Source organism: Penicillium mononematosum, assembly GCF_028829835.1.
Source record: "Penicillium mononematosum strain IBT 11891 chromosome Unknown utg000003l:1.0-8172316.0:1.0-8177699.0, whole genome shotgun sequence".
Taxonomy (NCBI): domain Eukaryota; kingdom Fungi; phylum Ascomycota; class Eurotiomycetes; order Eurotiales; family Aspergillaceae; genus Penicillium; species Penicillium mononematosum.
The window spans coordinates 4,512,062-4,531,489 of NW_026643273.1; the positions used below are offsets into that span (position 1 = coordinate 4,512,062).

Genomic DNA, 19,428 nt, shown 5'->3' on the forward strand with positions numbered 1-19,428 from the left:
TCGTCAAGGCACAGATGAGGGCGCACCCTCACTCCCTGAACGATCAAGCATGGCTCGTAGCCGACTCTCCGCGGACTGCAAAGCAGGGCTAGATTCTGGCCCAGCGATACTGGCAGTCCACTTGAGCCACCCAAGAAGGGAATGGATAATTTCCCGACCCGAGCTTCCTACCGCGGGTGAAGCATCACCAGCCAGACCAATTTGCGGGATAATATTGGATTCCGCGAAGGACCCATCATTTGCAATCGCCTCTAGATGGACCTCTGAGACGACAGCGGGAGTGGCCATTTGAGACGACTGCTGTTGGTCACTGCCAGCAGCATTCTTTGCCAGCAGATCACATCCGCTATGCTTCGGTTTCGATGCGAATTCGCGCGTGAAAGGGCTCGAGGGTATAGTCTCCGGGGCAATAGCCAAGACAGTTCCAGCCTCAGACTCCATACCCGGAGATAGCGGAGGTTGTCCCTGAGTGATTTGGCCGGATGTGCCATTCTGTCCCTGCATAGACGCAGTCTGCCGCAGGTTTTCCAGATACCGATGAAACGAGAACGGATGCATATCCCGAGCCGGATCAATCGCACTGGCCTCATCGTCGACGACCACCGCGTTACTGTCATCCACACGCCGTTCCTCATTAGGCCCGTCCTCCTCAACAGGTCCCAGCGCGCCCGACGGAGCACAAATCTCACCTAAAGGCGCGATGTGACTCCCATACTCATTGGAAAGACTCAGCTTGCTCCGCCCGCAGATCTCAGCGATCGAGTCTAACGTGCCACGGATATCAGGCTCGATAGCCTGCAGTATACTCTCGATGCTGAAGTCCTTATCCGTCGGGAAGATGACATCGGACTGAGAGGGACGGGGCGGAGCCGAGGTCCTCGAGCCGGAGAACGAGAGGAACCGACGCGCGGACATAGGAGGTTGTGTTGTAGGTCTATCCTGCGCATCGCCTGAATACGCCCTGACAAGCACTGGGCGCGTAGGTGACGAGGAGTGCCGGGAGGGATTATCAACTGGGACGGGTCGGGATGCAGGCCTTGGGGAACTGTTCGGCTGGCGCAGAGCCGTGGTACGATATGCGGTGGGGTCTTCGGCGGAGTCGTATCGTTGGTTTGTCTGGTGCGAGGGGCTGGTAGCGGGCGCTACTGGAGACGCGTTTGATGGGGATAGTAGTCGGGACCATCCTTGTCGAAGTAAGGAAGACGATGGCGGCCTTGTACCGGGCAATGTAGCCGACTCCATCTCCGTGCCGGTTGAGGTAGCGCGCAGCTATGTGTAATGCAGAATGCAGGAGACAGCGCAGACACTTACCCCGCTCTAGAGGTACAGGGCTTCGACTGGGTTAGGTTTGGCTCACGAGGGGTGTATCCGCGTCGCATGCACAATGCATATTCTCCGACCTGTGTTGAGGATTTGTGATTTAATGTACGGAGTACGGTCCCGTGCCTTCTCAAGTTAGTTTTGCTCTTTCCGGTTTAGCCCTTCAATACGCCGTCACGTATGTACCTACATGTAGGTAGCTCTTGGGAACGAGAAGTGGGTTCCCTGAGCTATGGCGTCCACGGGCAAAAGATCCCCGGGGCCGTGCCGGTGGATTAGTGGGGTCATCGGACAATATTTCAACCGATAGCATCACCTTAGGCCTTTGACCACGAATCCCGTGAGCACGAGGGCTCGAATTACCAAATCACTAGGGGGTATGAGGGATCTAGGAATACCAGTCGGAGTAACAACAAGGCCATTCTAGGAACTCGCAAAGAGAAGCTGACTTGCTATGATTGTGGGTGTATGACCGAGTCCCCGTAGGACTGAGGTAGGCCCTCGGGAAGCCCACGCTTTTGCCTCCAGTGGACTGGAACATGGCAAGATCCCCCTGTTTCCAATATGAATGAAGTCGGGTTTCCATTGGTTGCACTAGTACTTTCACGAGTCGGTTAAGTCGGCCGCAGTCAGCCCGACTTCCACCTGGGGATGAGTCGGCCGCTGACTGGCCGAGTACATCGGCCTCCGAGCCCGCGGGCCGGAAGCCGCTCTTTGATATTCCGTACGGATCTGTAACTAGCGCCGCCTTTGTTTCCAATTTCCTATGTTGTAGCCTTGAAATGAGCCTTCTTGACCGCCCCCGGATATGCCGGCGAATTCATCAATTCATCGAGACTCCGTAAACACGCCATATGTGCATAAACGCGGATTTGTATACTCCGTATTTCTATCACTGTCCTTCACTTCAGTCGACTCCAGAATGAACGCAACAGACTCTGCAGATTATTTGTGGGGACCTCCAACTTCGAAGGCAAAGTCAGTATGCCATCATGCTCATTTCTCCATTTGCTGATCTCGACAAAGCTACTGCGAGACGGACTATGCCGTGAGCAGATACATCGCTGAGTTTATCAACAGCTTGACAAATGTCGCCTATAGTAAGATACCGGAAGCAATGTAACCTTATGATCTAATTTATCTTCATCAGTAATCTGCGATCTACGGGTTACGCCAGCTGCAACGGAAAGACAAACATGGTGATTCTTTACGTGCCCTTCCATACTGGGGCTTAATAGCGGTCGGTTTGTGCTCGTTCGCATTCCATCTCAGCCTGAAGTACCACACCCAAATGAGTATGTGCCGCGTCTTTCTTATATTAGCTACCAACGTTATTAGCCTCGTGATTCCTTCTACTAGTGGAGGACCTCTCGATGCATGTTGCCACAACCCCGGTCCTGCATCGTGTCTTAACAGCCAATTCAAATCGCCGAGACTCTATCGTTATAGGTATAGTACTAGGCTCTATATTGCTATTTCTAATAACATTTCATGTGATAACCGATGAGCTGGTCCTGCATTCCGTGTCATTTGTCGGCACGGTGACCCTCATTGGGGTACATACTATACGGCTCGTCAATAGTCGGACGCTGCCGGGCTCAGCTACCCGACAACAGATCTGGGGAATCGTCAGGTTTGGAGCAGGTCGGTAATCTAATCCTACGATATCTAAACCACTAACTTATCCCAATAGCAATTTTTAATCTTGGGTATTGGCTTTGGGTACTTGACCAGTGGGCCTGCGGATTCTTGACAAAGGCGCGAGAAGCAATAGGTCTTCCCTGGGCTTTTGTATAGAACTTCATGGATGGCGAGTTTCAGAATTCTTGCCCCATGACATCTAAGCACTAAACCCATCGAAATAGGTGGCATATCTGTACTGGAATCTTCATCGCCGTTGTAGACCACCTCGTCTCTGGTGAGGATCTAAGCCAGCAGCCGTTCGCCTGGCCTGCTTCCTGGGCGTCGACATCAATTTTCGCAGGACGAGGACCCGTGGTCAAGGTTAGCGTGAAACAAAAGTGAAACCACAACCATGAATGTTTCTCGAGACAGGAGGGGGTGAAGTCATAGGCTGTCAGAGAGTCTATTATTTGATTCGAATGTACACTTCCCCGATCCGCCGGGGCATTGAAACAGTCAACGTGTTTCAAGTATCTCAGGTCACTAAAAGAATCACCTTGCTTAGCAAGGTATGTGAAAAGCTATGTACATTCTAGGACCAAAAGTGGAGGGAAAAGTGGAATAGCTGTAGTCTGCGAAGGGGAGATTCTTGTGTGGAGAGAAACTTCATCGGGTAAAGAGGGAGACAGTCATTTCAATCTCAATCAAAATCCGCATAAAGCCATGGATCCTGTAGTAATTCCTTTGCGGTACTTCGTTCTTCTGGGCGCCATTTTATCATCCTTTGTACGAACTCGATGAACATCCTCTTATCCTCATCGTGTATGTTGCATATTGAACATTCGAAGTTGAAGTCCAATGGTGCGACAGTCCTACCTTTGAATTGCCCTATCGAATTGAGTTAATATTCGCTGAAACAGAAGAGACAATAATATACCTAGGTACTTACCATCAGATGTGTAAGAACGATCAGTTCTTGTTCCTTTGTCTAGAAGTTCCTTTGGAGGAGGGCCTACCAATGCAGCGATATGGCCAAGGTGGTTAAGCTCATCATATTCTTGAACTTCGAGAGGATCCACCTCCTTGAATAGCTTTTTGCCTTCAAGGACATCCCACAACTACCGAAAGACCGTTAGTTTTAATATAGTAATGATATAGTGCAAGACTTACCATGACACCTAAGCTCCAGATATCGGCACTGTACGAATAGCCTGCTTCCAGAATAACCTCTGGGGCTCGGTATATTTCTGCTTGGATACATCCACTGTTTGGCCTATCTCCGCGGACAGATAAATCAAAGTCAGTGATTTGGATTATGCCGGTGATCTTGTCGGAGATGCCGAAGTCATTCCGAGAGAGGTGCGGCCATCTGAGCAACTTTTCTGTGGTAGAGGATGTTCGTATTCATCTCTGACACAGTTGTCCAAGATAGATGGATCCTCAACTTTGATCATTATATTGTCGGGTTTCAAATCTGGGATCGATTAGTTCTAACTTTTCAGTTATCCAACCCGAACTAAAAGACAAACCGGTATGAATAACATGACACTCAGAGTGGAGATAGTCAAGTCCATGAAGCATCATCTGAAGTAAAACCTTCAGCACATCTGACGGTATCACATCACCGGTGAACCTTTGGCGGTATATCCAGAGGGGTTCTCGCAAAGGTTCAAAGACAAGGCTGAGATGTCTCGCCAACCCACGCTCTATAGTGAACAAATCGAGAGGACGTGTGACGAATCCCCAACCCTTATGCAGGGGATTTGCTTCAGAGATGTGTCGTAGGATGTCTAGTTCAGCTTGAGCAGCGTTCTGCCGAGAGTGATGAGCACTTGAATTTACCTTGAGAGCAACGTATTTCTCTTTTAACCAGCGCCATCTGTACCGAGTATTAGCAGATGTACAACATACCCTGGATGTGGAGTACGTGGGGAACAAACTGGTTCAGATCCCAAGCGAGCCAGACCGTTGAGTTACTACCATAACCGAGTTTCGTTGCGAGTTGATACCGGCCATTCAAGATGTCACCCAACCGTGCTGGATAGAATCGTGCGGGATCATAGTACGGCGTACATTCCTCTTCAATGGCTTCCTTCACTGGAAGTTTGGGAATGGCCGCCCATGACAGTGGCCAGGGGCGGCGTTTAAGTGCTCGGACAGGGGACATTCGGGAGATGAAAGCTGCCATAAGACTCCGTCGGACGTGGAGCGCAAGCAGATGTCAGGGACAGGGTCATAGTGCGAGCATGAATGGAGAAGAGGGACGTGATCGATTTCGTTGTTCCGGTCCTTGCAAACATGTATACACCAACGTCGGAAAACCACAAGAAAGCTGTCAAATAAAGCTGCAAATGTAGTTCAGACTCCTTGCGTACAAACGTCAAAACGTTGAGTAAATAAGCCCAGAGCTCTAGTGTTCTCGTGCAGACAAAAAAAGAAGAGACCAAAAAAATGGCTCCGCCGCGATTTGAACGCGGGACCCCCCCCATTAGCACCATGAAGATACGAGTGGGATGCCATAACCACTAGGCCACGAAGCCAGTTATCGTTTGAGTTCTGCGATTTTAGTCCTCTTGATTAATTAGCGTTCATCCCATATCGAGGCATATCCTACATCCCCACGTTTCCCCCAGTGTTTCCTTATACATTGCCCAAGCTTTGCCCGGACGCACCATGAATCGGTTCCAAGTATGCATCCATGTCACCCAAAATCGGTACATCATCTAATCTCCTATAGTTCAGCGACTCCGACGGGTCATCCGATTTCGATGAAGACCAATCCGGGCTTCCCTTCCCAGAACCGCTATCCCGCACCTCATTCCTCGCCCCTGACTTCGATCCAGCGAATTTCCTATCGTCATTAACAAACCGACATCAGAGCCTCGAGGATCTTCGACAGGAACTGCGGGGACTAGAGCAATTATTGAACAAAGAGCTGTTGGATCTTGTCAATGAGAACTACCAGGACTTTCTCTCATTAGGCAGCTCACTTCGCGGGGGAGAGGAGAAAGTCGAAGGTGTGAAGGTTGGGGTTCTTTCTTTCCAGCGCGATGTCAAATCTATCCGGGACAAGGTCGAGGCGCGGCGGCAGGAAGTGGAAGAGCTGTTGAATGAGAAGCGGCGGTTACGAACGAACGCCGACATCGGCAAAGATCTGTTGGACTATGCGGATCGGGTGGAGGAATTGGAACACCGGTTGATGATAGTGGACAAGTCATCGCAAAAAGAGGCCACACAGGACGAATCCGATACCGAGTCCGATCTGTACAGCGGCGAAAGTGCAGACAGCGATGACGACGAGCTACCGGATGGCACTCCCGCGATTTCATTGAAGAGGATGGAACGCCATGCCCAGAAGTTTGTCTACTTGACCTCGATAGCTGCCCGGGTCGGCGAAAAACATCCCTTCCTGCTTGCCCAGCAACCACGAGTCGCGAAGATCAAGTCCACAGTGCTCCTGGATCTCAAAACTGCCCTGGAGCAGACCACCGCTGGTGGTAAACAGGGCAAAAGCGACGCTAGGACAATGGCAATTCTGCGTCTCTACGAGCTTATGGGTGAGGATGTCAGTGCCGTCGCCGCGCTGAAGAACCTCAAGCTGTAAAAATAACGTGCTTCGTCCTGAAAATTGGCGACGTGCACTGATTTGCATACATAGCGTCGGCGTTTGGTCTTATAAAGTTCTAATTCAACAATGATACCATGATACACCATGTCCTTTCCTAATAAAACAATAAATTTGTACACGCCAAAGGATATAAGAAAATTGAGTATGTTACACGCCAGTCAAGGCGGAGGTTGGGGGTGAGGCATCGGAGCGGAACTCGCCGTTGAGTGAGAACCCGGGTCCGTTCGTTGAGCTCAGTACCTGACGGTGTTGTTAGAGGCTGGTTTCCACAAAAAGGATCAATTCATGTACTCACCACCTCGTAGATCTCCTTGTTGACACGGTCGGTCAGCGCGGAGGCATCCTTCTTAATCTGGTCAAGGGTCACGCGCATGTTGTCGCGCAATTGCTCCGGAGAGAAGCCCAATTGTCCGACGGGCAGACGGATAACGGCATCACGCTCACGGTAGACAGTACCACCACGGAGATCCTGTACTCGCGAAGCCACATCTTCCACAACGGTACCGGTCTTCGCACTGGGCATCAAACCACGAGGACCGAGAATACGACCCAGGGCGGCCTTGTTCAACGCCGGCAAACTGTCCGGGTGGGCCAGGCAGCGATCGAACTCAATAGTGCCTGCCTTGACAGCGTCGAAGACTTCATCTTCACCAACAAGAACGGCACCGGCGGCAAGCGCTTCCTTGGCTGCTTTCGAACCGGGGGGGGCAGATGACACAGATGCGGGATTCGGTCTGGACGGCGTGAGGAAATCGGAGCATGTTACGGATGACGGGACCGTCGCGCTTTGTCCGCAGTCGGATGTGCAGTTCGTATTTTCGAACGGTGGGTTCGCGACCGACTTCGATGGCCCGGATATATCTGCAGAAAAGAGGGTGTCAATTCGTGGCCCGGCCATTGACTGACGTCTCACTATGAGATGCTCAGTACATACCGCATAGCATCACACAGAGAATACTGCGGCATGTCCTTCAAATTCTTTTGTCGGAACTCCTGGGGTCCTTTGCGGCTCTTGGTAGGCTGCTCTTTCCCCTTCTTTGGTTTGTTCTTGAGACCTCGGACCTGCTGGAAAGGGGAGAGAATGGGAGCGATTGGGGTGTTCCGCAGTGGATTCCGGCATGATGAGAGGATTCCGCGTGCCGCGGTGGGCAGCATCGAGCCGGCGGACGACATGTTGGCAGGCGTTAAATTGAGCTGATCGACTGGATGAAGCAATTGTTTTCTGCCGGAAAGCTGTCGGCCTCGGAGAAACGTGGGTCCGGACGGGGACTGTAAATGATGACTGCCCCTCCAAAATTTCCCATTGCTTCCCACACTTCTGCGCAATGTCTCAATACGAATTGAAAGTGGCCACTCGTGGTAACCACGCGGCGCTCCTGCCTGTGGTTCTCATCGTCACCTCTATCAACGAGGCCCGCCCCGCCCCCGTCGTCAATATCACCTTTGAGGACACTGCTCTTCTCCAGGATAACGATAAGGCCATTGTCCAGCTCACTAGTGGCTCCAACTCTGTTTTTGGCACTGCCGATGTTATCCAGGAGCTTACTACCCACTTCCCTTACCTGGTTGGCAAGGATCCCAAGGTGGTGAGTTACTAGTTACTGCCCCGCGGCCGAGACTTCTATTTAAAACGATATGTCACTAACACTAATTTTCCCATAGGAGACCGAATGGATCTCTCAGTTGGAGTCCTTGACTACCCTGGACTTCAAGGCCCTCGATCCCTTGCTCCAGCGCCTCGATGCTCACCTCCTTATGCGCTCGTTTATCGTCGGATACTCTCTGTCTACCCCCGATATTGCCCTTTGGGGTGCTCTCCGCGGAAACCGTGTCGCCGTTGCGGCTCTGAAGAAAGGATCCCTTGTGAATCTCACCCGCTGGTATCGCTTCTTGGAAGAGCTTTGCCCCTGGGCTACCGCCGCTGTGGAATCTATGAACGCAGTTGCTAAGGAGAAGAAGGTGGCCAAGTCTAAGGAGGGTGCCAGTTACGACATTGCCCTTAAGAACACCGAGAACGGTGTCGTTACCCGATTCCCCCCTGAGCCTTCTGGATACCTCCACATTGGTCACGCTAAGGCCGCTCTTCTTAACGACTACTTTGCACATGAGAAATACAACGGAACTTTGCTTCTCAGATTTGACGACACCAACCCTTCCAACGAGAAGCAAGAGTTCGAGGATGCGATCGTGGAGGACCTTGCGCTTATGGGTATTAAGCCTAACAAGATGACCTACACTAGTGACTACTTCGATGAGTTGTACGAGCACTGCGTTAAGATCATCGAGCAGGGCGACGCCTATGCGGATGATACCGAAAAGGAAACTATGGCTGCCCAGCGATGGGACGGCTTGCCTAGCCAGCGTCGCGACCTTTCCCCCGAGGAGAGCTTGTCTCACCTAGAGGAGATGAAGAAGGGCACCCCCGAGGGCCTTCGTTGGTGCATTCGTGCTAAGATCTCTGTCGACTGCCCTAACAAGGCTATGCGTGACCCAGTCATCTACCGCTGTAACCCAGCGACACACCACCGCACCGGCGATAAGTGGAAGATCTACCCCACTTATGACTTTGCCTGCCCTATTGTTGACTCGATGGAGGGTGTGACCCACGCTCTGCGTACCATCGAGTACCGTGACCGTAACCCCCAGTACCAGTGGATGCTGGACACTATGAAGATGCGTAACGTGCAGGTGTGGGATTTCGCCCGCATGAACTTCGTTCGCACTCTCCTCTCTAAGCGCAAACTCACTAAGCTGGTCGAGACTGGTCTCGTCTGGGGCTGGGATGATCCTCGCTTCCCCACCATCCGTGGTATTCGTCGCCGCGGTATGACCATTCCTGCTCTCCGGGAGTTCATCCTGAAGCAGGGCCCCTCCAAGGCTGTCACCAACTTCGACTGGGGTCTTATCTGGGCCACTAACAAGAAGTATATTGATCCCATTGCCCCGCGCCACACCACCATTTTCAACAAGAACGTTGTTAAGACCACTGTCACCGGTGGGCCTGCTGCTCCCTACAGCGAGGAAAAGCCTAGGCACGTCAAGAACGCCGCCGTGGGCATGAAGAAGGTCGTCTATAGCAGCTCCATCATCCTCGAGCAGGAAGATGTCAAGCTGTTCAAGCCTGACGAAGAGATCACCCTTATGAACTGGGGTAACGCTATCGTGCGCAAGGTCACCACCAACGAGACCGGTCTCATCACCGATCTTGAACTCGAGCTGCACATGGCCGGCGATGTCAAGAAGACTGAGAAGAAGGTCACGTGGCTTGCCACCGAGGGACAGGACCTGGTTCCCGTCGAATTGGTCGATTTTGATCACCTGTTGACCAAGGACTCTCTCCAGGAGGACGACGTCCTGGAGGACTACCTCAACAAGCACACCGAGTTCCGCGAGGAAGGTATGGCTGACTGCAACGTCGCTGATCTCAAGGAGAGCGACATCATCCAGTTCGACCGCAAGGGCTACTACCGCCTTGACCGTGCGTACGCTCCTGGCAAGCCTGCGGTCTTCTTCAACATCCCTTCCGGCAAGACTAAATAGATCATGTGCAAATAGATCATGTGTCAGTTGATGTGAGTCATGTTTTATGAGTGATCTATGAAAATGGAAGGTTGTTTATATGATCATATGCACCTCGTGCTCAGTAAAACAATTGTAGAGAGATCCGCATGCTGAGCAGAATCACATGGTATTTGGGAATAGCCTCGTTTGATGGAATCGTGTCTGATTGATGGCAGTCCAATAGGAATTGATTGAATTGATAAGGGGCCAGGGGGCAGGGGGCAGTGGGCAGGAAGCAAGCAGGCATGTTGAAGAAGAGTGAGGAGAGAAGAATAGAAAGTCTAAATGAGAAAAATCTGGGTGTATCTAGCCTCTTTCCTTCATCCCGACTTCGTTGTTTGCTCCTGCGGTCTTCGGATGATTTCTGCCTACTGCAGGCCTTTCCTTATGCACCACCTGGGCAGACCATCTCATCGACCTCGGAAGATCCATGGCTGGATATTTATAACTTTGCCATGCGCACTGCACCCCACCTGGGCAGGTCCCTACATATTTATGTACCTACCCATGTTACAATCCTGTATGCATCTACAAAGGGCTGCATTGGACGACGCAAGGGCAAATTGTGGCATTATCTCCCATGGCGCGTAGGGGATTTCACGGGCCATTCGCGCGGTATTTGGCTACAGGTAGGCATATTATACTATGATGTCGCTCTGGGAGGGCTGCTGCTGTCTGGGAATGGTCCTAACGGCGCGTGTAGGGCTGAAAGCGTCACGTGTGCGACGCCGGACCCTCTTTCATGACTCTACTACAGCAATCTTCCTGGGTAAGTTGTTCACCATGCTTCTTATACTTTTCACATCCCGGATTTCCTGGCTCACTTTCCCACCGTTCGCCCTCTCTCTCGGCGAAACATGAAACTGGCGTGGGAATGGATATAAATTCCGCCGACCGGCTGCCAGCGGAACGGGCGCGCATGACGTCGAAGACTACCTGCATGCATTCGATTGACATCCGGACAGCCGCTCGTCCGCCTATGCTTGAATGGCTTCCCCAGTTCCTTGGGGCTCAGGGATTTCGACTGGTATTACAACTACGACATTCAACGCCCAATGATTGTCCTGGAACAGATCATCACCATATGAATTATATATGCGATGGTTTCTAACAACATCATATTCTGCAGCCACAGAAAAATGGCCTGGACCCTTCCCTACTGGCGTTTCTCCTGGCCTTGCCGAGACATCTTCCGTGATCCGTGAATGAATACTCTCTTGGCTCGAACCCTATTGGCTCGAAGTCAATTCGGGTACCTGCTTGCGCCACCAGCTTCTTTTGACCTTAGCGCCAACCAAATGGTCTTGTCTCTGCCCGGGATTGGTCGAACCGATATTCGATGCATCAAAACCCAGCGGGAGTTCTTCGGGTTGTCCGCGGCACGTCCCTTTCGAGACCTGGTTCCTTGGCTTCTAGTTCCCCGGTTTCATCATCCTTCAAGTACCGAGTACAGAGACCAAAATAATGAGCATACATGGAGACGTGTCTCTCCCGAAGGCTTCCTAGCTCGACGTCAGCATGATTTTCCAAGGGAAGGGAACATTCCTACCTTAACAGCCTTTTCTCTTTCCTACTCCAGATACAATCGCAGTGATCTTCGATTCTTGTCATCCCGAAGGTGCTGAGGCACAAATAGAACATTTGCAAAGCTCATTTTCTTCATTACATTGTTTGCTCATTTCTATATCCCCATTTGCTCCGTGCATTCGTTCTTATTATCATTAATAATCTTGTCTCATTTGACAGGTGTGTGTCAATCGGGCTTCTCTGTGTCGGGGAACTTATATCTGACTTAGGAAGTCAGACATGTCGGCGAGGGCAAAGCCGAGCGTGCCGACAATCGCCGCCGTAGCTCACGTATCTCCCGGGCATCTCTGAGCGGGGACTGGAACACTCTGGATGAGTATGGCAAGCTTGTCAAGTATGTGTCGACTTTCCGTGATCCCAATGCAGCGGAAGAAGAGAGGGGGGAACTGGTTGAGAAACGAGTCTGGTACGCCCCATGGATGAAGCGAAAGGTCCGCGTTCGAAGGGTCGAAGGAGAAACCGGCAAATTTCCCGATGAGTGGACCATGACGGACGTCCGAGAGGGACTTTCTAGCGATGAAGTTCCGCTGCGTCGTCGTCGAGCTGGGTGGAATGAGTTGGTATCCGAGAAGGAGAATCCCATTGCTAAGATTCTTTCTTACTTCCAGGGTCCAATTCTCTACGGTGAGTTCCTATCGCTCCTCCTTTGACTATCACGCTGACTTGAGCATAGTCATGGAGTTGGCTGTTTTGCTTGCTGCTGGTCTAGAGGACTGGGTTGATTTTGGTGTCATCATTGGTATCCTGTGTCTGAACGCGTCCGTGGGCTGGTATCAGGAGAAGCAGGCTGCCGATGTGGTTGCAAGTCTCAAGGGTGACATTGCCCTGCGCGCGCAGGTTATTCGTGACAACACTCAACAAGAATGTCTTGCTCGAGAGTTGGTTCCAGGCGATGTAGTAAGTCTATCTTGGATGGGGCCGAACATGGTATACAGCAGACTCTGATCAATCATCTAGGTCATTGTTGGTGAAGGTCAAGTCGTGCCTGCAGACTGCAGGGTTATCTGTGATGTCAAGGACGAACATGGCTGGGAAGAGTTCAACCAGCTTCAAGAGCAGGGTATGCTCGGTGGAGGGTCCGAGTCTGAAGAAGAGGATGAACCAACCAAGACCGATAAGGGTGAAGGCGATGGCAAGGCCAAGGAGGAGGACGAACACCAGGCGAAGAAGGCCCGCAGACGTGGTTATCCTATTTTGGCTTGTGATCACTCTGCCATCACGGGAGAGTCGCTAGCCGTGGATCGTTATATGGGAGATATGATCTTCTATACGACTGGTTGCAAGCGTGGCAAGGCCTATGCGGTCGTACAAACGAGTGCGAGAACATCCTTCGTTGGCCGCACTGCGACTATGGTGCAATCTGCTAAAGGCGCTGGTCACTTCGAACTTGTCATGGACAATATCGGAACGTCTCTCTTGATTCTTGTTATGGCCTGGATCCTCGCTGCTTGGATTGGCGGATTCTTCCGTCATATTCCCATCGCTTCGCCCGATCAGCAGACTTTGCTTCACTACACTCTGTCTTTGCTGATCATTGGGGTACCTGTCGGTCTACCTGTTGTGACCACTACCACAATGGCTGTTGGCGCTGCCTATCTGGCGAAAAAGAAAGCTATTGTGCAGAAACTGACAGCGATTGAATCCCTGGCCGTAAGTGCGTATCAACTCGGACTCGCCGTCAAATGCTAATCGCAAAATAGGGTGTTGACATTCTGTGCTCTGATAAGACCGGTACTCTCACGGCAAACAAACTCAGTATTCGGGATCCTTATGTAGCTGAAGGCGTCGATGTCGATTGGATGTTTGCCGTTGCTGCTCTTGCATCCTCGCACAATATTGAATCTCTTGATCCGATCGATAAGGTGACAATCTTGACACTAAGGCAATACCCAAGAGCACGAGAAATTTTGCGCCGAGGTTGGACAACTGAAACTTTCACGCCCTTTGATCCAGTTTCAAAACGCATTGTGACTATTGCCACCTGTGACGGCATCCGGTATACCTGCACCAAAGGCGCTCCGAAAGCTGTGCTTCAATTGACAAGCTGCTCCAAGGAGACTGCCGACTTATACAAGGCTAAAGCCCAAGAATTTGCGCATCGAGGCTTCCGCTCTCTGGGTGTTGCTGTGCAAAAGGAAGGCGAAGATTGGGCTTTGCTTGGAATGCTGCCTATGTTTGATCCACCTCGAGAAGACACAGCCCATACTATTAGCGAAGCACAGAATCTCGGTATCAGCGTCAAGATGCTCACCGGTGATGCCATTGCCATTGCGAAAGAAACCTGCAAAATGTTGGCTTTGGGAACTAAGGTGTATAACTCAGACAAGCTAATTCACGGCGGTTTGAGTGGTGCTATGGCCAGTGATCTTGTTGAAAAGGCGGACGGCTTTGCCGAGGTGTTCCCAGAACACAAATACCAAGTCGTACAAATGCTGCAAGAACGAGGCCACTTGACTGCTATGACTGGCGATGGTGTAAATGACGCACCGTCTCTCAAAAAAGCGGATTGTGGCATTGCTGTTGAAGGCGCCTCTGAAGCCGCGCAGTCTGCATCAGACATCGTGTTCCTCGAGCCTGGGCTGTCAACCATCATTGATTCAATCAAGGTCGCACGTCAAATCTTCCATCGCATGAAGTCGTATATCCAGTACCGCATTGCACTATGCTTACATCTTGAGATCTACCTCGTGACTTCAATGATCATTCTCAATGAAAGCATCCGTGTCGAGCTCATCGTCTTCTTGGCATTGTTTGCCGATCTTGCGACTGTTGCAGTAGCCTATGACCATGCATCCTTCGAGTTGCGGCCTGTTGAATGGCAACTTCCGAAAATCTGGTTCATTTCCGTACTTCTCGGTGTGCTTCTCGCCTTGGGTACGTGGGTTATACGGGGAAGCATGTTCCTTAAATCGGGAGGCATTATCCAGAACTGGGGCTCTATTCAAGAAGTTCTCTTTTTGGAAGTGGCACTCACGGAGAATTGGCTCATTTTTGTCACTCGCGGCATCGCTACCTGGCCATCTATCCACCTGGTGACTGCGATTTTCGGCGTAGACGTTTTGGCTACTATCTTCTGTCTGTTTGGTTGGTTTACCAACAAAAACATGAGGACCAGCCCACAAAGTCAATTTGTCGAGACCACGAATGGCTGGACCGATATTGTCACTGTTGTGCGGATCTGGGGTTACTCGCTTGGTGTGTCGATCGTTATCGCTCTGGTGTACTTCATCATGAACAAGATCAAGTGGCTCGATAATCTGGGTCGTGTCCAGCGTGACAGGGGGGAGGTCAAAATGGAGAATCTGCTTGCTCACTTGTCTCGTCTTACGGTTGAGTACGAGGAAGGGGGTGCGCCGAAGGGACGGTTCTGCTTGGCTACAACCAAGGAGGAGGAGGAGGCTGAGTAAAGGGGTGGGATATCAAGTGGGTGGTATGATGTCCGGAGTTAATGATCATTTGCTGTTGAAAGATTTCTCTTTTGTTTTGTTCCTGGCCTAATTAGATATTGTCGATGGTGGACGTTATCATTATTGTGTTTTCTCGGGGCCAACGTATACCAGCACGAGGGTGTGTCTGTTAATCTCTAATGTGTTGAATCTGCTTGGAAGTATCCTAATGGCGCCAAATACTTCTAGCTCTGTCTTTCGAATTTAATCATTAATTAGTATAGTGTTGATGGAAGCCACAAGATACCCATGTCAATTTGTAGATAGATTGAACGAGCTCCATCCCGAGTCGAACGGTATATTCATCATATGATTAATTAAATTACAGAGTTACCAAGTATAGAGAAGGCACAAAGGAATGCAATTGGTATGATTTTCCAAGGTTCTAAAGGGGAAGATTAAATAATGGGTATCATATGGGCAGACGGGTTGAAGGGGATAAAATCGAAGGGTATAAAAGGATGACAAAAGATTCGAAAGACAAATTAAAAGCGAGCCGGGTCTGGAATAATGTCGAGTTCATCGTAGATCTTCTTATATATGCTCAACAGCCCATTGATGTGCGTCCACATCGCAGAGACACAAACTCCTAAAAGGGGTCGGTAACGATGTCTGTTCTGTTTTGGCCACAATATCAAACGCTCAGGTACGGTTACGCTGAGCATGTCTGAGGTTGTTAGTTAGACCATGGGTGGCGCGACTAGCAACCTCGTTCGCCTTACGGAGGCCGCCCAGTAACCCAAGAAGGTCGTTGCCCAAGACAGAGGTGAGAATATTATTTTCCAACTCATCGTTCGATTCATCCTCACTCGAGTGATCCTCATTCGGCGGGTTAGCGTTCGAGGTGGGAGCCGCAGTAGCCTCAACAGATGGAGTTGTAGAGTCAACTGGCTTTGTTGTCGCGGTGGCCACAGTAGTCGGGTTGGGCGTTGCAGCGGGAGCAACGGGCTTTTGTTCCTTGGAGGTGGTTTCTTCAGGTGCCTTGTGCGAAGCAGAAGCAGATGAGGAGGAGGAAGACGAGTGTGAAGAGTCTGGTGCACTGGAAGATGACGACGTCGTCGATGTCTTTGTTGTAGTCGTTGAGTCAGTGGACGTAGATGTAGATGCCGAGGTTGACACCGGATCGGGCGACGACGAACCGGAATCATTCGCAGGGCCCAGAGCCTTTCGCACGTCCTTAATAAAGCCATCATTGGCGTATGCCTGCGTGGCATCCCACATCATAACACCCCCGAAACTCTCAAACTTCTTCGTGTATTCAATCACCTCGGCCAACTTGGACGCCGGAATATACCCCGTGCTAGCGGCAGAAGTGAATGCCGGTACGCCAACAATGACCTTGACATCTTTGTTCTTTGACACGGTCTTGGCCCAGTTGTCCCACTCTTCGAAGTTATATTTGCTGCTTGAGGCGTCGGTGTTGAAATTGTTGACGCCGCAAAAGTTGTTATAGAACTGTACCCAGATAGCGTCGATGTAGACAGGACCGTTGAGGATATCTTTGTCGGCCTGGTCGGGTAGGGGCATTGCGGTGCTGCTGTCAAGTAAAACTTCTGCTTGCTCTTATCTGCCTCCATCAGTGAGCGCAGCTCGTTGGCGAAGGGGGCCATGTGTTGGACATTGGCCTCGAAGTCGAAGTCGAACCCATCCAAGGCGGCGTCACCGAAGGGACGAAGGGTTTTGGAACCCTCCTGCTTGGGGCCGAAAGTCTCCCACATCAGCTTCGCACCGTCCTTGGCAGCTTCTTCCGACTTGAAGCCACCCTCGCTGTAGGTGGCTCCACCGATAGAAAGAAGAATCGTCTTGCCCTTCTCTTGACACGTCTTGATATCCTTGCTGGATGTTGTCAGCTATCTAGCAAATCGTCAGCGAACGGGATGTAGCAATGCTTACGCAATTGAAGGACAATTCTTCAGGTTAGTGCCCTCAAAGACTTCGCAGTCTTTGCTGGTAACGGAGAAATCAATCGCCGGGGCGCCTCCTGGGCCATTGACCATCATATTGAAGGCCATTGGTATCACCTATGCCAGTTTGTTAGCCCATAACTTTGGAAGTTTTTTTTGGTTATCCTGTTCGTACATCAATGTCATCATCTAGAGTCTCGTGTTAGCTGTAACGACCACATCGGAAATATAGGGCTCACTCACTATCGCAGTAGTGTGCCAGGGGCTGTTGTTCCTTATCCCCCTTTCCATTGAAAGAATTTTGGCCTTCAGTACATCGAATGTAAGTATTAATAGGCCTAAACAATGAAGGAACACATACCCCAATAAACAACGATGTTGCTGGTCGAGTTCAAGTCCAGCTTCGCCTGTGCTCCTCCAAGTGAAGCCAACAAAATAGACCAAGGAAGGAGACCCTGATACCGACGCATAATGACAACTGCGGTACAGAATGTGCTTGGGTTAAATACTTGTATTGAAGAAGAAACTAATATATGGGATTAGAGGATATATAGGGACGGAAATGACAAGGACGCGTCAGAACACCGAGCCTCAGCATGAATGAGCATAGCGCATCATTAAATAGGATACAGTGGACTTTTGCCCTTGTCATTCTCCAAGAAGCATTGGCCGCGTTTCCCATCCAAGTGCCTCACCTGGTGCCCGGAGCGCATGGTATGATCCACATGTCCACGCCAGCGATCGCAAAAGAGTTTCGGGGTCATTCTTTGGTCTCAAATGAATAAAATGTGTAAGTAATATTGCTAGATGACTATGTTGATTGGACTGTGGAGTGTTTTGGGCGCCCTGGTCTGCATTCCAGTGCCGTTGTCAGGGGGCCGAGAGCAGATCTAAGAATGCACCGAGGGATGAGCATATGTGAATGTAAGATCTAGGTCTAGGCAATTAGAATTTGACTACATATTGTATGCCCGGCTATCGTGGTCAGAAGCCATATCCCTTGTCATCTGGGTGGTCATCTCGGTGATCGGTGATTATTTCGGTGATCATCTGGGCGTGGCACCCCTTCAAACTATACTCTACTCGCCCTTAGAAGATGAACTAACTTGACACAAATGGGCCATAGCTTTTTAGTTCGCTACTTCTCAAGGCTAATTTCCAAAAGAAAAGATAAAAGAAAAGAAAAGAAAAAGAACATTGAATATTGAAAACTACATTGAACGTAAACTTGCTGGCGCTCCGAAATATATATTAACAAACCTAATTCCCCGAATCACTGCCTACGGAGGGATATAGGATACTCCACGCAATGCAGCAACGTCAGCTCTTGTATTGGCGTTGCTGGAGATGAGGAAAGGGAAAGAAGTCACAATGCCATTCATCTCCAATAATCGTACGTGGTTCTCCGGACGATTGACCCTGGGGCTATTCGGGGAAAGGGGGATTGTTGGAAATTAAGAGAACATGCATGAGCCGAGTAACTCTGTGTAGGTGTTAATATATGTAATCGTTATTGAGAATACGGCTTATTTAAGTTACTTCGAACTTGATATTGCTATACGGAGTAGTGAGCCGATCATATTGCCAAGTCCTATAATCTAGGGCCCTATACTTTGTCGTACAGCGCCTAAAGATAGAGCGTAGAGATGTAATAGGTGATTCTGCTCTATATACACTCTCTCCTAGGATAACTTGTCAAGATTCATCAACGTCAGATATTCATCTATATCATCGGCTAAACGAGTCGTTATTGCGGAGTAGGGTTTGCAATAGTGATAAAGACAGGAACGCTAAGTATCAACGATTGCCTGTGACCTCTTCGAGAGATTAGCAGGCAATTTGTAAACAATTCAAAGTTGTACTTGTAGCATACTAGCCTATATTGGGGTGGTTAATTCCCATCATGAGTTAGGTACATCGAACGTTCCAGTTTCCATGGATCATTCCAGGATCATTCCATGGATTAATTCCGCTATTACCACGGGTCAACATACTGCTTATGGGAATAACGAAAAGTGGTTGTCGTCATACTTCAACTTTTTCTATCCTTCAAGCTTTCTTATCAAGTTTCATGTTCAAGCTATCTGGGAAATACTACTCAGTTTCGGTCCGGTCCCGGAATTGGATACCCGGAAAAAGGGGACACTGAGTACAATCCTGGACAATGAGAACAACGTCATCTAAGCCTATATACACGTTCACATGGTAATTGCATTCAACTCACGAATATACGGAGATGGATATCCACTGGACAAAACACCCACACTTTTTGCCATTTTGATACCAAATGTCGGATGAAAGAGCGATACCCCATACTATGTAATATGAATTTTCTGAGTATAAATTGAAATCTAACGTC

The 19,428-nt window shown here is 50.0% G+C and overlaps 7 protein-coding genes across 7 annotated transcripts; 3 read left to right on the forward strand and 4 right to left on the reverse strand.

Annotated features, from left to right (window-relative positions):
* Positions 1-3: 3 nt before the first annotated feature.
* Positions 4-1,242, reverse strand: N7519_006714 (uncharacterized protein; the record flags this gene model as incomplete). Its single annotated transcript, XM_057293490.1, has 1 exon — positions 4-1,242. The coding sequence occupies one exon, from the start codon at positions 1,240-1,242 to the stop codon at positions 4-6; it is 1,239 nt and encodes a 412-aa protein (XP_057148301.1).
* Positions 1,243-3,643: 2,401 nt separating this feature from the next.
* Positions 3,644-5,110, reverse strand: N7519_006715 (uncharacterized protein; the record flags this gene model as incomplete). Its single annotated transcript, XM_057293491.1, has 6 exons — positions 3,644-3,831; positions 3,893-4,061; positions 4,114-4,320; positions 4,359-4,417; positions 4,473-4,822; positions 4,884-5,110. 6 exons carry the CDS (start codon positions 5,108-5,110, stop codon positions 3,644-3,646), a joined length of 1,200 nt encoding a protein of 399 aa, XP_057148302.1.
* Positions 5,111-5,529: 419 nt separating this feature from the next.
* Positions 5,530-6,547, forward strand: N7519_006716 (COG2 family protein; the record flags this gene model as incomplete). Its single annotated transcript, XM_057293492.1, has 2 exons — positions 5,530-5,631; positions 5,681-6,547. Coding segments are annotated over 2 exons (969 nt in total), but the record flags the coding sequence as incomplete, so codon positions are not given.
* A 171-nt stretch (positions 6,548-6,718) lies between these two features.
* On the reverse strand, positions 6,719-7,744 carry N7519_006717 (mitochondrial 54S ribosomal protein uL1m; the record flags this gene model as incomplete). The annotated part of the gene is made up of 4 exons (XM_057293493.1): positions 6,719-6,811; positions 6,867-7,258; positions 7,338-7,432; positions 7,506-7,744. The coding sequence occupies 4 exons, from the start codon at positions 7,742-7,744 to the stop codon at positions 6,719-6,721; spliced, it is 819 nt and encodes a 272-aa protein (XP_057148304.1).
* A 152-nt stretch (positions 7,745-7,896) lies between these two features.
* Positions 7,897-10,111, forward strand: N7519_006718 (glutamate--tRNA ligase GUS1; the record flags this gene model as incomplete). Its single annotated transcript, XM_057293494.1, has 2 exons — positions 7,897-8,157; positions 8,234-10,111. The coding sequence occupies 2 exons, from the start codon at positions 7,897-7,899 to the stop codon at positions 10,109-10,111; spliced, it is 2,139 nt and encodes a 712-aa protein (XP_057148305.1).
* Positions 10,112-11,596: 1,485 nt separating this feature from the next.
* Positions 11,597-15,126, forward strand: N7519_006719 (putative plasma membrane H(+)ATPase; the record flags this gene model as incomplete). Its single annotated transcript, XM_057293495.1, has 5 exons — positions 11,597-11,614; positions 11,929-12,343; positions 12,393-12,616; positions 12,677-13,369; positions 13,420-15,126. The coding sequence occupies 5 exons, from the start codon at positions 11,597-11,599 to the stop codon at positions 15,124-15,126; spliced, it is 3,057 nt and encodes a 1,018-aa protein (XP_057148306.1).
* A 681-nt stretch (positions 15,127-15,807) lies between these two features.
* N7519_006720 (glycoside hydrolase family 18 protein) lies at positions 15,808-17,539 on the reverse strand (the record flags this gene model as incomplete). Its single annotated transcript, XM_057293496.1, is given in 6 exon segments — positions 15,808-16,702; positions 16,717-17,001; positions 17,059-17,186; positions 17,245-17,258; positions 17,313-17,375; positions 17,431-17,539. The coding sequence occupies 6 exon segments, from the start codon at positions 17,537-17,539 to the stop codon at positions 15,808-15,810; spliced, it is 1,494 nt and encodes a 497-aa protein (XP_057148307.1).
* Between the last annotated feature and the right edge of the window lie 1,889 nt (positions 17,540-19,428).